The sequence below is a fragment of the Leptonotus elevatus genome, chromosome 17 (assembly GCF_054856555.1).
Source record: "Leptonotus elevatus isolate MCC_2025b chromosome 17, RoL_Lele_1.0, whole genome shotgun sequence".
In the NCBI taxonomy this organism is placed as follows: Eukaryota; Metazoa; Chordata; class Actinopteri; order Syngnathiformes; family Syngnathidae; genus Leptonotus; species Leptonotus elevatus.
This window is the reverse complement of record NC_141255.1, coordinates 3251946-3266782: the sequence shown is the minus strand read 5'-3', so window position 1 is coordinate 3266782 and position 14837 is coordinate 3251946. Positions and strand designations below refer to the sequence as shown.

General features: G+C 37.8%; 1 protein-coding gene across 1 annotated transcript; it reads left to right on the top strand.

Moving 5' to 3' along the window:
• Nucleotides 1-1200: 1200 nt before the first annotated feature.
• Nucleotides 1201-13223, top strand: gnai1 (guanine nucleotide binding protein (G protein), alpha inhibiting activity polypeptide 1). Its single transcript, XM_086058200.1, has 9 exons — nucleotides 1201-1653; nucleotides 4211-4253; nucleotides 5557-5698; nucleotides 5895-6052; nucleotides 9205-9333; nucleotides 10364-10493; nucleotides 10569-10722; nucleotides 11646-11872; nucleotides 12624-13223. The coding sequence occupies exons 1-8, from the start codon at nucleotides 1536-1538 to the stop codon at nucleotides 11834-11836; spliced, it is 1065 nt and encodes a 354-aa protein (XP_085914326.1). The 5' UTR covers nucleotides 1201-1535; the 3' UTR covers nucleotides 11837-11872; nucleotides 12624-13223.
• The last annotated feature ends 1614 nt before the right edge of the window (nucleotides 13224-14837 follow it).

The following is a 14837-nucleotide window of genomic DNA, read 5'->3' as shown; positions in this document are numbered from 1 at the left end:
GATTGGCCCAAAATGTCTGCTAAGAACGGTGACTTCTTGGTCAGTTTCGGGAATGGGTCCCTGTGTCCTGTTATGATAGACCCGTCCAATTTTGTGTTAAGTGGTGTCTTTTTTTTTTTTTTACTTTTCAGGCAGTGTTGCAAAAATTGGTGAGTTTTCACGCATATGGTTGCCTACCAAATATGTACTGTATACACTACATGTTATTTTCAACTCGTGTTGTTTTAATGGCAATATTAACTCCGAAGCTGATGCCTGCTGTGATACAGTAAACCAGTTCTCCTAAATCATCCGAAACGGGATGCGGTTTTGTGTTTCATGTGTTTGCATGACATCTTGCTTTTAGCAATCTGCCACATGACGGTCACCACTCCTGCATTCCCAACCACCACCACCACCCAAAAAAAAAAAAAAAGCAATAAAAAAAAGCACACTTTTCTCACAGTTGGGACTTATTGTCACACCAGCAACCTTTGGACGCACTGTTGACTGTGGAGGCTTGCGCTCGACTTTGTCCCAGCGGTTGAATTATTTAAACCACAAACAATGACTAATGTACGGATGAACGAGCAGGCAGGGGGCGACGGGGTCTGCCGCTGTCACTGCTTGCAGGCTTTGTTCCCATGGGAACATATACAGTATGTATATTATGGTCCTTCCCAGATATCGCGATAATGCACATGCATTATGAAATGTGCATCTGTGTAGTCAGTGCAATAGAACCGTATGTGTAAGGAAATAAATTGTGCTGTGTTTTCGTATTTTTAAGAACAAATAAACCTCTACAAGCAAGCAACAAGTCAAGCAACTTAAAACATTCTTATCGTTTGTATGTATAATGTGCAATATAAAACTGATAATTGTGTTTATTATAATGATTTATTTATTTATTGTAGTCATTTATTGTTAATTGTGTATGTGTAAAGTTACATGCTAGCAAGTTAAATCGTTTCCCGTTACAGTTCAGCTTCGTACTTCAAAATAAAAGTTATAGAAAAATACTTATATTTTGAGGATAAGCGGTACAGATGGATGAATCATCTTAAACTATAAAGTTCACCAAAAGAAATGTAAAAAGCTTAAGACGCGATTCATGTATAATGCGTGAAAATGCACGGTGCACTAATGGTGTATTTTATTCTGAAGAAAAAACTCGGAAGTGTGCCATGTCTGTCCGATGTGCTTGGTGAATGGTGACTCCTCCTCCAGCAGGCATTTCAACTGCTGCCGCCGCAACGAATTGAGCGGAGCGCCAGTGGGTGTGAGAGGCACCACCCAGGCATTTCGAACCCGTCAATTTAGCCACCCATCTCGGATACGACCTGCCCAGCACCTCGGCGGTAGTACGAACGACCTCCTTTTTGGGTGGAAAGGTCCACCTTTCAGCTTCGGAAGACATCGACTGTGCGTCTCCCCCTCCTCCCTTTTTTCCATTTTCCCCTTTTTTTTTTTTTAAGGGCGTGTGTTAGTTGGCAGGGGGAGAACATTTTAACCATTTCATGTGGGTTTAGTGAAGACATTTTAGTCGCTCGAGGATGGGCTGCACGCTGAGCACCGAGGACAAGGCGGCGGTGGAGCGGAGCAAAATGATCGACAGGAACCTGAGGGACGACGGCGAGAAGGCGGCGCGGGAGGTCAAGCTGTTGCTGCTCGGTAAGAGGCGAGGCGGGTTGGGGTGGGGTTGGGGGGGGGGGGGTGCTCGCTAGCTAGCCACAGGGCGGAGGGTGAGTTGTGGTCGTGGTGGTCGACGCCCAGCTTTCACGTCGGTCCGCGGCGAGTGCCTTTTTCCGGTTACTTTTGTGCTGTGTCACCGCCTACTTCCACGACTAACTTTGGTCCGTGAACGCAACGTTTCGCAGTATTTCGAGTAAAAAAAAAAAAAAAAAAACTATTCTCAAAACGTTTTTCTACGTAATTATTTGTTTTTAAAATATAAATTCAACATTAGTCGACGTGAATTGAATATTAATGACCTAAGACAAGAGGTTAGTGATTTTATACGCTCACAAATGTCAGAATACTTTGCCAACACGTCCAAATCAGTCATTTAAAAAAAAAAAAAACGCCCCATAACCAAAGAATTAATAGCTATGATAATAATAGCTTCCTTCCCTTAACAAGGCTATCCTCGTGCCAAGTTCACGCCAAGACAATTCTCGGAAATTGCACTCCTTTAAAAGTCACATTACCACATAGTGGCATGATTAAATACCACGATGTCCTCCTTTCATGATTTTTTTTATGAAGTCCTTATGATGAAGATAAAAACAAAAACAAAATGTTTTTACACACAGTGACAAGCAACACTGTTATTCTTGTAAACACAGACCTGAGGTGAGGAACTTTTCCATGCTTAGGCAAATGTTGACATACACACATGCAGTATGTGGGTTACCAGGACATCATTGAACCCAACATCAATTACAAGAATTAACACCTGACTCCTGAGTGCTAATTATTTTTACTTTTTAGAGTAATACGCGTACATATTTTAGCGCATTCCTCAGTTGCAGAGGGGAGCCAGATGCAACATGCCCGGTGGCGTGTCACGTCAAGTTTGTGGCAAAAGCAGGTAAACGTTTTCATCATGTCACATGGGATTCTTTGTTTTGTTTGCTGGGAATTTGCACTACAGCTGTTTTAGTTACAATAGACGGAGGGACAAGCTGCCAGGTTGTGGATTCCGTCCAACGCGTAACCCAGTAACACTGTTAGGCCTGTTCGGGTTACTACCTATGTATGCTGGGAGAAAGGCAAAAAAACGTAAGCAGAGAAGCAAAGCATTAAAAATGTAAAAAGCTCTGTGGAAACCCTACAGTTTGGTGCTCTATTCCATGTACTTCGCCGCCATTTTCTTCGCTAAATTAGCTTTAAAGCATCCGATCGGTACGTAATTTAAAGCATTTTCTGTCCAAAACTTCCAATTTAAACTACAGTAGTCAATAATTGGCGTTTGGAAATAACATTTCTCCTATAATGAAATCTGAATCAGTACAGTAAGATTCCAATTTGGGTCTCAATTCCTTTTCCAAATTTGAACTCTGGTTCATACAGGCTGTGATTAATAATGCGGTAGTACTTGGTCGTGACCAGCGGAGGTGCTGTTTGTTCGTTCGTAATAGGTATGCAGTCGAAAGAAGACGTCAATCAAAAATGATGAATGTAGGTAAAATGTGTAATTTTATGAAAACACATTTAGAATATTAAGAGAAATTTAATTTTACAGAAAAATTGGAATCAGAAAAGTCATTATTTGTATTGGTTGTGTTGCACCATATGGGTGTCACAATTTTCAAAAACTACCCGCTCGTCTCCACTTTTTCAACATTCCAATAGGGTCGCTATGTCAAATTATAATTTTTTTTATACATGCTCAGGGCCACACAAAAAAATTGATGGTGGGCTGCAAATGGCCCGCGGACCATTGTTTGGACACCTCTGATGTAGACTATTAATTAAACAGAAATTGAACAAAAATAAAAACCAAAAAAGATGCAGTTTTGATAAAGTTTTGCTATATTTCAAGAAAAACACAATTTTATGAAAGCAGAGTTGAATATAAAAAAAAAACATTGCAATGAACTGAATGACAATAAAATTGGAATATTAAAAAAATCTGACTTATGTGGAAGAATTGCATAATTTTACCCCAAAAAAGTTGGACGATTTGCAAGAAAAAAATATTTTAAAAAAATTATACAGAAATACATTAAGAAAAATGTGACCAAATAAAACCAAAATGAGAAATGCTATTACATGAAAGCAAAGGCAGAATATCAGTGTATCATTAACAATAGTAATACTAAAGCAAATGTCACGCAACACAACCACATTGTGTTTGTTTTTGAGATGAGTTGTTGAAATAGCAATTTCCTGCTCCTCTTTTGTTTGCGTACGACAAGCGGCGTGCGAGATGTCAAATCCTGTTTGCTGGACTCCAAGCGACACAGCAAACGCCTTTTGGTTTATTTGCTCCAAACAAATGGCACCTAAAATCCACCCTACGTCACCTGACCCGCTTTGCCGGCACCGCCTCAGACCCCAGGGCCGAACCACCCGTTGCGGTTTGACGCCATCGTGTCGTTTTGCTCCACGCAAGGGTTGCTGAAACCCTCGCGTGGGTAAGAGCCAGCGAAGGCGAGCCGGCCAGGCAGGCCTGATGAATTATTGAAGGTGTAATAAAGCTGTGGCGTGCGTCGCTCTTCCACAGGTGCCGGCGAGTCGGGCAAGAGCACCATCGTCAAGCAGATGAAGTGAGTCCAATTCGCACCAGCACACAAATATTATATACTGCATGATAAATATTTCAAAATAGAGAGATGTGTAACGGACTTTTTGGGGGAAGATCTCGCTGTGTTTTTTTAGTTTGCTGTGGTGTTGAACTGCGTTGGATCACGCTGAGAGCTTTGAAATAGATGAAGAGACATAAAATGCGAAAATCGCTTAGATCGTATAAATAAACATGAATGTGTGATTAAAATGTAAATGTCATAATAAAAACATTGGGTACCTAGTTAAATGTAAAAAAATATATATATAGAGGAATATATCTTTACATTTTTATTTGTCAATTTAATAAAGTAAAATTTTGATAAATATATCTATAGTCAAAAAGACGCAAGGTCCATCCATCCATTAACAAATACATGTATCGAAGAATAAATGTAATGTTCAAATATCTGAATATTTTGTAGATATAAAATAATTTTTAATAAATAAAGACAAATAAAAAAATACCAATAATCTCAATAGAAAGTCCATGCATGCTCTATATAAATATTTAGTTTAAATATATACAAACAAACACAAATATTTAAAAACAGTATAATGTAAATGTACATGTAAAATGAATAAAATCTGTTAAATACATGCAGCATAAGAAAATAAGATTTAAGTATCCAGATCAATGTGTAGATAATATGAATAGCTTTTGAGTGCCCGATGAATGACATCTTATATTACAGTAATTCCTGGACTATAAGCCGCTACTTTTCTCACTTGCATTCGACCCTGCGGCTAATACAAAGGTGCAGCTTATCCATCAGATCACAAGGGGGCGCACTGTAAAGGAAGCGCAAGAGCATCAAGCAGAGCAAAACAAACCAAGTGAGCCCAAATACAGTAGGAGAGACGGGACGAGAGCGAGACAATTTGCACCCTCATTATGGAAAAGAAAGTAGCGGGAACCCGGTGCGGTAACATTAAAACACCTGTGGCTTACAGTCAGGTGCGATTTTATGTGCAACAAACTCGAGTATTTCCCAAATGTAGCTAGCGCGGCTTATAGTCAGGTGCGCCTTGTAGTCCAGAATAAGATGTAATAAGAATATTTAAATATCTGCAAAGAATAGAATTGGATAAAGAATGAATCAAAACCATGAATAACAAAGTGAATGAAGCATATACAAATACAAATAATACAAATATATATTTTGGTCCCAGCTTTTTATTTTTTATTTTTTTAATATATTATTTATTTAACACTTGTCTAGTTCAAGGGCCACTCTGATTTATTCAAATATTTTTGTCATCAAAATCCTTCCGCTTGCCGGCCAGGATCATCCACGAGGCGGGCTACTCGGAGGAGGAGTGCAAGCAGTACAAGGCGGTGGTCTACAGCAACACCATCCAGTCCATCATCGCCATCATCAGAGCCATGGGTCGCCTCAAGATCGACTTTGGCGACGCCGCCAGAGCCGTGAGTCGCTGTTTCTCGATCAGACAAATACATTATTGCTCCAGTAGGATTTGCTCCGTCTGTCAGTAGAGCAGCTTGAGTGACAGGCCGCTCTTTGCTTGAAGCCGTTGTCGTGCAATGGATGCCGCCGGTTGTCCATGATAGACGCACAAGCTGGTTTAGCATCCAACCTCTGCCATTTCCCACCCACGCCCAGGATGACGCGCGACAGCTCTTCGTGCTGGCGGGATCCGCCGAGGAGGGCTTCATGACCGCGGAGTTGGCCGGCGTCATCAAGCGGCTGTGGCGGGACGGCGGCGTCCAGGCCTGCTTCGGACGCTCGCGCGAGTACCAGCTCAACGACTCGGCCGCATAGTGAGTCGCAGTACTTGTACCCGCTAAGAAATTATTTTTTAATTGCGTTGAACAAATGTTATACCAAAATGGTTAAAAAAATTTTTTTGGACATTTCAAGAAAGAAGATAAATTTAAGAAAATACATGTGGAATATAACAGCAATGTGAAGTTGGAAAAGTCAGCAAGCATTTTTTTTTAATGAAAATGACATAAGAATATAATAATTTAGTTTTTATACTAATAAAGTCAAACATTATGAGGAAAGTAGTTTACCGCCACCAGCGTGAATGTGAATGAATAATATATCCATTGTGAAGCGTCCAGAAAAGTGCTATAGAAATCTCATGCATTATTATTATTTTTAACAAAAATAAGATATGAGCTCATCCAAACCCAAAAAAACGTATTTATACGTTTTTTAATATTTTGACCTCCACTCCCCAAAATGTTTTTATGCGTTTTTTTTTTTTTTTTTTTTTTTACAGAAGGCTTTGACAGATTCTGACATTGCTTAAGCAATGGTAGTTATCGCAAAAAAACGGCCAGCAGAGTATAAGAGATCAGCCAGGCAATAATCTAAGAATCAAACTTATGTTTTCACCAGGAATGTGAATATTGATAAAACCGAGCTATATTCTAATGCTAATTACTGCAAAATGGAAACGTATACAAATATACTTCTTTTTCCTAATGAAAGAAGAGACTCTAATCTTTCTTTGGGTAGATTCCATGTTTTTATAGCAATAGAACACTGTGGGCCTTGCGAAATCAGACAAAATCGAGTAAAACAGGCGGGAGCAAAGGGGGTTGCTTCAGCGAAAATGGCTGGGAGTGAATTCATATTAAAAGTGTAATCAAAAGTTCGAAGAACTATGATAAATAACTCGTGAATATAAATCCGGAACACATTAGAAAAAACTTAGCAAATCAAGAGAAAGTCAGAAATGTAATTTTACGAAAGTTTTCTAAATATATTGACAAATAAACACTAATCTTGTTGGGGGGGGGGGATCCAGGGTATCACAACTTTATTACAATTTTACAAAAATAAAATGGAATATTACAATAAACACAAATTTTTCCATCCAAAATTTGAAATATCAAAACGTAATGTAACAACAATAAAAAACATACTACTTTTAAGGTTTAAAGTCTGAATGCTGAGAAAATCTCTTAATTTTTAAGAAAATAAAGTAGAGTATTTCATAATAGTCGGAATTCATTGGGAAAATGCCACCATTTAAGCAAAATATTCAGAATATTGCTCATATGCTGTACATTTATGAAAAAACAAATATGCAAATTACAATAAAATAGTAAATGCATACATATTGTCCTATGTTTGTGGACTAAAATATTTTAAAACAACCTACTTTTTTTTCATTTCTTTTTTTCTTCATTTAAATCGACCTAGAAAAAGATTCAGCTCACCATAACTGCAAACAAGTGAGATCTCAATGGCATAGACAAGTCTTTAACGAGCAGATGCTAACATTATTAGCGGTGGCTAATGACTGCGGCCACTTTGGGACAAGCGAAAGGCACGGCAACATTAAGAGCCTTACCTCCGTGCGTGGCGGACTGCCTTCAGGCGACGTTCCGGCTGTTGCGCAAGCACGTTCCACTTAACTTGAATGTTGTGCCAGCGCATTTTCCCAACAAAGCGCAGCTTGTGTTCTCCCCCCCACCGCCCCCACCCCCCACCCCCACCCCTGTTGTCGTCGCCACTGTTGCGCAATCAACATTGACGTCATCAGTCAGACTCGTTTGTTTGTTTTGGCCATGGCATAAAACAAATACCATGAAGTTGTCAATAAAATTGAACTAAAAATATAATATAAATACATTTGGATTTTGTGTTATTATAAAGTATTTAAAAAACTAAATATATTTTTAAACAGAAATTAGGGATGTTTGATACCAGTTTGTTTCAGACTAATGTCGGTACGATACCCAACTCTTGAGTAGTCACTGATACCGCTGAGTACCGATACCACTTGTAGTTTCAAAAAAACATTGAGAGAGAATTTTAGAGCCATTTTAAAATTGCATGAGATTAATTGCAAATTTCTATTCATCTAATTTCTAGTTCCTGATTGTATCGGCGGTCGTTGCAAGTACGATACCTTCAAATAAGGCTTATATCGCCCATTCCTAAAATATATTGTAAATATTTTTACGATGGATACTATTTTTAATTCACAAAAAATAAAAGCTGTACAATTTTTTATTTTATTTTTTGCCTCAAGCAATAAAAAAAAAAGCTAAATCAAATATTTATGTGCGTTCACACAAAAACAAAAAAATGGAATGTATTGTTGCGGTGGTATCAAAAAAATAAAAATATAATTTGCTAAATAAAAGATAAATTATTTGGTTTTGGCAGTAGCACAAAAAACACCAAATTAAGCATCTTAAATAAACAAAAAGTTTTTGTGATGCCACCACAAAAGGGTACCAAATCAAAGAAATGAATACAATAAATTATAACGTGCACAAATATTTATGTATTATATAAGCATTTTTTTTCTATAGTTGAATTTTATTGTAAAGAGATAAATTCTACAAATGTGCATTTTTTTATAAAAGGGTACCAAATAAGTAAAATAAAATATTAAATTAGAATAAATACATTTTAGTAAAATAGACGTAAATACAAATATTTTTGTGTATAGATATTTGTTGCGTTTTTTAAAAATGTTTTTTATTCTTCAAAGAGAAGTCAAGTCAAAAATATTCTTTACACTATACTATACTAGTCTAAACAAGGCATTCTGGTTAATATTGCGTTTGTGGAACGTGAAATAATCAGCAAAATCCAGCCGTTTTTGTCCATCTCGGGGCGGCCATTTTGCCACTTGCTGTCAACTAAAAATGACATCACGGCTGTGCAGGGCTCAGGTAACGACCATTTACGGCTCAGCTGTTTTCTGAGTTTGGTTGTGTGGCGTTCGCAATCTGTGATGTCATTTTCAGGCGCCCAGAAGTGGCAAAATGGACACGCCTATTGGGATGCATAAAAACGGGTGGATTTTGCGCAACATTACATCTAGATGAGTTGGGGTGCATCGAACATTGCTGTAATGAACATTTTGGACTTGACTTTGCCTTTAATACGAAATTGATTAGTGATGATGCGCATGGGACTAAATGCCGCAGTGTCCCAACAGCTACCTGAACGACCTGGACCGGATCTCGCAGGGCACGTACATCCCCACGCAGCAGGACGTGCTGCGGACCCGCGTCAAGACCACCGGCATCGTGGAGACGCACTTCACTTTCAAAGATCTCCACTTCAAGTGAGGGGAGCGCCGCCATTTTCTTCTTCCTGTTTGTGACTCATTGGCTCCTTTTGTGTTTGCGTGTTGACACACTTTAATCAGTTTGCCGTGACTCATTTGTGGTCTGCTCATGGACGTAGACGGGAAGTGGTTGGCCCGTGATGTCACTGCAGTTGCCCAAAAATTATTAATTTTTTTTAAATGCGTAAAATGCACCATGAAAATCCTCAATTTTATTTTATTCAACTTTTAATAAGTACTTTAATATTATAAATAATTTATTATTGATTTTATTTTTAATCTCGATGTAGACAATGTCCAATACATAATTATGTAAGACTTGACGAAAGTTGACTGAACATGTATTTCCACAACGGTATTTTGTTGAATTTATTTTTGTTTATTATTCTTAGTTTTTTATATTATTTATTTAGTTTTATTTATTTTGTTTGTAATTTTTGTTCCAACGAAAAAGGTGGGAAATAAATTAAATACAAATATTTAAAAGTTATTGTTAATTAAATATTTTTCATATTAATTTTTTAATAAAAAATAAAACAATTATTATCAACCTCAAGGATACTTTTTTTTTTTTTTTTTTTTACACACTAAATGAATTTATATTTCTACATAAATATGGCTTATATATATATATATATATATTTATATGTAGTATAAGAATGTCTGACAGGTTTTTGTAATACAAGCTAAATAAAATATATATGTATATGTCCAAGGGCATAACGTCTTATTTTGAAATAAGTTATATCATATATTTAAATTCTATTTTAGTAGTAATTTCTTTGGCTCTTTTCATGGGTGGGAGTTCAGGATCTGTAATAAAATATCAATATTAAAATAGCCCAATGAATTATGCAGTATCCTATGAGCATTATATACACTTGTAAATTACTTTTAATTTTTTTAAATTTGTTTTTAGATTTTGTTTAATATTTTCTATTGTTTTCTCAAATGCCTTGAAAGATTTTTTTTCCTAATAATGTATTGCGTTATTAACCTCCCCTCACTAATGTTGTCTTCCTTCCAGAATGTTCGATGTGGGCGGCCAGCGGTCAGAGCGCAAAAAGTGGATCCACTGCTTCGAGGGCGTGACGGCCATCATCTTCTGCGTGGCCCTCAGCGACTACGACCTGGTGCTGGCCGAGGACGAGGAGATGGTATGTGGTTCGGACCCTCGGCCGCACAAGAAATAAAAAGTGCGGGGGGAAAAAAAGTTTTGACATCCCCCTCAGAACCGAATGCACGAGAGCATGAAGCTCTTCGACAGCATCTGCAACAACAAGTGGTTCACGGACACGTCCATCATCCTCTTCCTCAACAAGAAGGACCTGTTTGAGGAGAAGATCAAGAAGAGTCCGCTCACCATCTGCTATCCGGAGTATGCAGGTTCGAATCGACTCATTAGATGAGGGAAACCGCAAGTGGATCGTGGCAAATTCTGTAACGGCGTGCCCAAAGTCCTCTTCAGTACGGGTCAAAGTTGAAATGTTATGATAATAAGTCAGATTTTTAGCAAAAAATAATTCTAATGTTATGAGAAAGTCAAGATAAAAGTCCAAATCTTTACAAACACCAAACACATGTTTTGTGGGCTAAAGTTGAAAGGCAACATTTTACCATAGTTATTTTTTAGTAGCATTTGGTGAAAATAAAATTGGATGATTCCGATAAAAATGTCCTAATCTAATATAATTAAAGTCAGTAATACAAAACAATACGTTATTTACAGAAGGAAAACATTCAGAATATCACAAAAATAAAGACAAAATGAGAACATTATCAAATGAATGTCGTAATTTTGCTTGAAAATATTCGGACTATCACAAGAACATTTTTTAATTTAACAAAACTTACATTAAATTAAGATAATCGTAATATTTAGAGAAAAATTGGATGGATGGGATTCAAGGAAACGGACTGTTGTGAGAAAATTAGAATTTTACAAAAGTAAAAAGACACCATACATTTGCAAAAAAAATAATTTATGAAAATAAAATCTAAATATTAATAAAAGCCTTGTAATTTTATGGCAAAAAAAAAGCATATTCCAAGAAAAACATTCAACAAAAAAAGTCAAAATTGTCAGAGAAAAATTTATTAATTTAAAATATTTATTTAACAATTGCTTTGATACTTTTAAATATTGAAGGAAAACACATGCATATAGGAAACTGATTGGTTCAGTACGTCCAACAAGGTTAGCAACCACTGCGCTAGTCATTCTTTATCGAAAAAAATGATACTATAATAATTGTATTTTGTTTGAATATGAACCGCAAAGGGAATTGCTTCCCGTGACTGTGTGGCAGGCTCCAACACGTACGAGGAGGCGGCGGCCTACATCCAGTGTCAGTTCGAGGACCTGAACAAACGCAAGGACACCAAGGAGATCTACACGCATTTCACCTGCGCCACTGACACCAAAAACGTGCAGTTTGTCTTCGACGCCGTCACAGACGTCATCATCAAGAACAACCTGAAAGACTGCGGCCTCTTCTGAGGGCCGTCGGCCGCCAGCTTCACATTTTTCTTCTGGGTGAGCGACACTGACAATGACGCGACAACAATTCAGCTTAAATTGAACAGCAAGATGCAATGGATTTCGGTTCGCTAATAACAGTTTGCGGATTTATTAGGCTCAACCGTTCGAAATCGATTTAAATTTGGGTTTGCCCCCCAAGGTTGTTTTTGTTTGTTTTTTAATGTTCTTTGTTTCTGTTTTCCCAATTTATATATTTTTCTTCTTTTTTCTTTTTTGTCAGCACAGTTTTGTACTCGGTAAATTATTACTTATTTTCTTTTAAATTTAATGACCACTAATATTTTGACACCATTTTTATTAAATTTTGTATGGATTTTATTCTTGTAAATGTTAATTGTTGTGTACAATGTTTATTCTATTTGTCTTTTATTATTAATATTTTTCCTCATATGATTTTATTCTTGTAAAAACTTTTTGTAGTGAATTATGTTTTCTTTCTTCGCTATTGAATGAATGTTGTAGTTTTACATTTTAATTTGTACAAATTGCAATTGTAATGACGCTATTTTTTCCCATAAAATGTCAAAGTAATACTCTTGAATTATCCCCCCCCCCCCCATTTTACAGTTTAATTTCCTAGTAAAATATTTTTTTCATAATAATCCAACATCTTTGTCATATAATATAAAAATATTTTATTTTTATTAAAAGAAATTCTCATAATATTTTATTCTCATATTGTAACTTTCACACCCCCCCCCCTAATTTTAATTGTTTTAATTCTATGTTTGTTTGTTGTCCTCAGGTTGCATGTTGGTGGAGGAACACCAACGGAGCAGGGCAACGGCGTTCCCTGATTCCCCCCCAGCCCAGCAACCCCCACGCGCTGTACAGTAATGCCACTTTTAACAGCTTTATTTATGTTTTTGTCTCGGGACATTTTGTGTCGGATGTTTGTTGAATCGTTGTCAAAATGGCAGACTTTGACTTTTTTTTCCCTTTTTTTTTTCCTTCTCTTTTTGGAAAAAAATACAGTCGAGGAACTTTTTTTTGCTGGAAAATGGTGGTCGACGTGTACCTAGCCCAACCCCCCCCCCCCCACACACACACACACATTCCCCCACCATCAACATTGTTACATTCAGATTCAGGGGTTCTGTTTTTTAAACGCTGTAAAAAAAAAACCACACATTTTCTTGTACATTTTACTGGGTTTTTTTGCGAGGAATGGGAGCGCAGCCATTTTGGTTTCTTTCCCTCGGAAACGGGCGAGCACATAAGATGGCGGAGTTTCTGCCACAGTAGCTCGGCATTTTCCCTGCGAGGAGGGATATTGTACATCACTGAACCTTTCTAGACTCATCTCCCTTATTTTGATAATAAAAAAAAAAACTGGAAAACAGTTTACGGGCAATCTGGTTTCTTTCAACTCACAGCAATTTATCATCATCTTGCTTCATGACATGAAAGTTGTTGTTGTTTTTTTTAAAGACTGTTTGATTCAAGATGGCCCTGATTGCTGAGATCTTCCATTTCCGAGCAATGCTAATGCGTGATTAAATGGAAATGTTGACGCCTGAGACTTCTGCTTCCAGTTAAGTCTCAAAAGAGGACTTCCCGGACGTGGATTTCAGGTAAATCATGCATACTCGCTGCCTCCATTTTGTGTAAACAAGTACAACAATGGCGCCTTTTATTTTCACGCGGTTGTGGCTTTCTGTTGACTGTCTCCTCTCGGGTCGTCACGTTCTCCGGGGCCCAGATAAAATAAAATAAAAAAAAGTCTTATCAGCACTAGCAGGAGCCCTGTGGGACGCCAGGCTCACATTCTTCCCAAGGGCACAGACATCACGAGTCGGGTTTGCAGGCAGGAGGTCTGGACTCTTTTAGAAGACATCTGCTGTTATCTCCTAAGTGCCTTCTATTTTCAATTTGACGTCCAAAGTAGTTGGCTTGTGAGATGTGACCTTGAACCTGCTCACAGCTTGCACCACAGGAACCTGGGGCCAGCTTGCGAGTTAGACCACCTAACCTGACATGACTTAAGACTCTGACCCTGACCCAGTGACTTGCGAGGAACCAATTAACCTGGGGCCCGCTTGAGACACATGCCGTGTTCCCTGTTTGGGATTTGTATTGCATAATCAGTTCATCTTGAAACAAAAAAAAACGCTTTATCTGGGACTTCTTCACATTTTAAAACCACATGAACGAGTCCCAGCTTGTGCCTTGGACCATAAAACCTGGGAACTGCTTTAGTCTTGTACCCAAAAATCTAAGATCTATTAGAGGCCTGGACCACCTGCTTGAGCCTTCGATTATATGACTGAATCTTGGACCATAAAACTTGAGTATTGGATCCTAAGACCTATGAACTATTACAGTCTTGACTATAAGATCTGATATCTGCCTGAGTCTTGAACGAGAGAATCTCTGATCTACCCGAGTCCTGCGACACCTGATCTGGGGCCTGCTTGAGACTTAAACCACAGGGGACTTGGCTGGACTGGCAAAAAATTAATAAATAAAAAATCGGCCCTGGCATTTTTTCTTTTTCTTTTTTTTTTCTTTTTTTTTTTATAAAGAGCTCAGTATTGTTCATTCGGAAATGTCATCATCATTGCTCTTTATTATTATATATATTTTTTTGATTAATGGACTGGTCCTTCTAAATTGTGGGCCAGTCTCTTGTGGTAAAATGTAGTAAAAATAATAATTAAAAAGCACGACATTAGGCCCTAAAAGAGGCCGGCCCACCAGGCATCCGCCTGGTGTGCCAGATGGCCAGTCCAGCCCTGATGAGACCACACATATTGTCTGCTTGAGCCTTGCGCAAAAAGACTGCCGACCGAGTCTTGGGTTTTTCTTGACAATTAGACCAAAAAGACTTGAACTGACAAAAACAAAAAAAATAGAGCGTGGTGTGATGACGTGCTATCACATGATGAAAAAAGCGTCAGGCGGCCTTTCGTCTTTTTTTTTTTTTTCCGTCTTGCGCTCAAATTCCCACTTTCATCCA

What these genes read in the sequence shown, in the direction of transcription:
- gnai1 (XM_086058200.1), top strand. Translation starts at nt 1,536, where the DNA reads ATGGGCTGCACGCTGAGCACCGAGGACAAGGCGGCGGTGGAGCGGAGC. An exon ending in ACCATCGTCAAGCAGATGAA is followed by an intron (nt 4,254 to 5,556) that starts GTGAGTCCAATT and finishes CTTGCCGGCCAG; the next exon opens with GATCATCCACGAGGCGGGCT. An exon ending in TGGCCGAGGACGAGGAGATG is followed by an intron (nt 10,494 to 10,568) that starts GTATGTGGTTCG and finishes CATCCCCCTCAG; the next exon opens with AACCGAATGCACGAGAGCAT.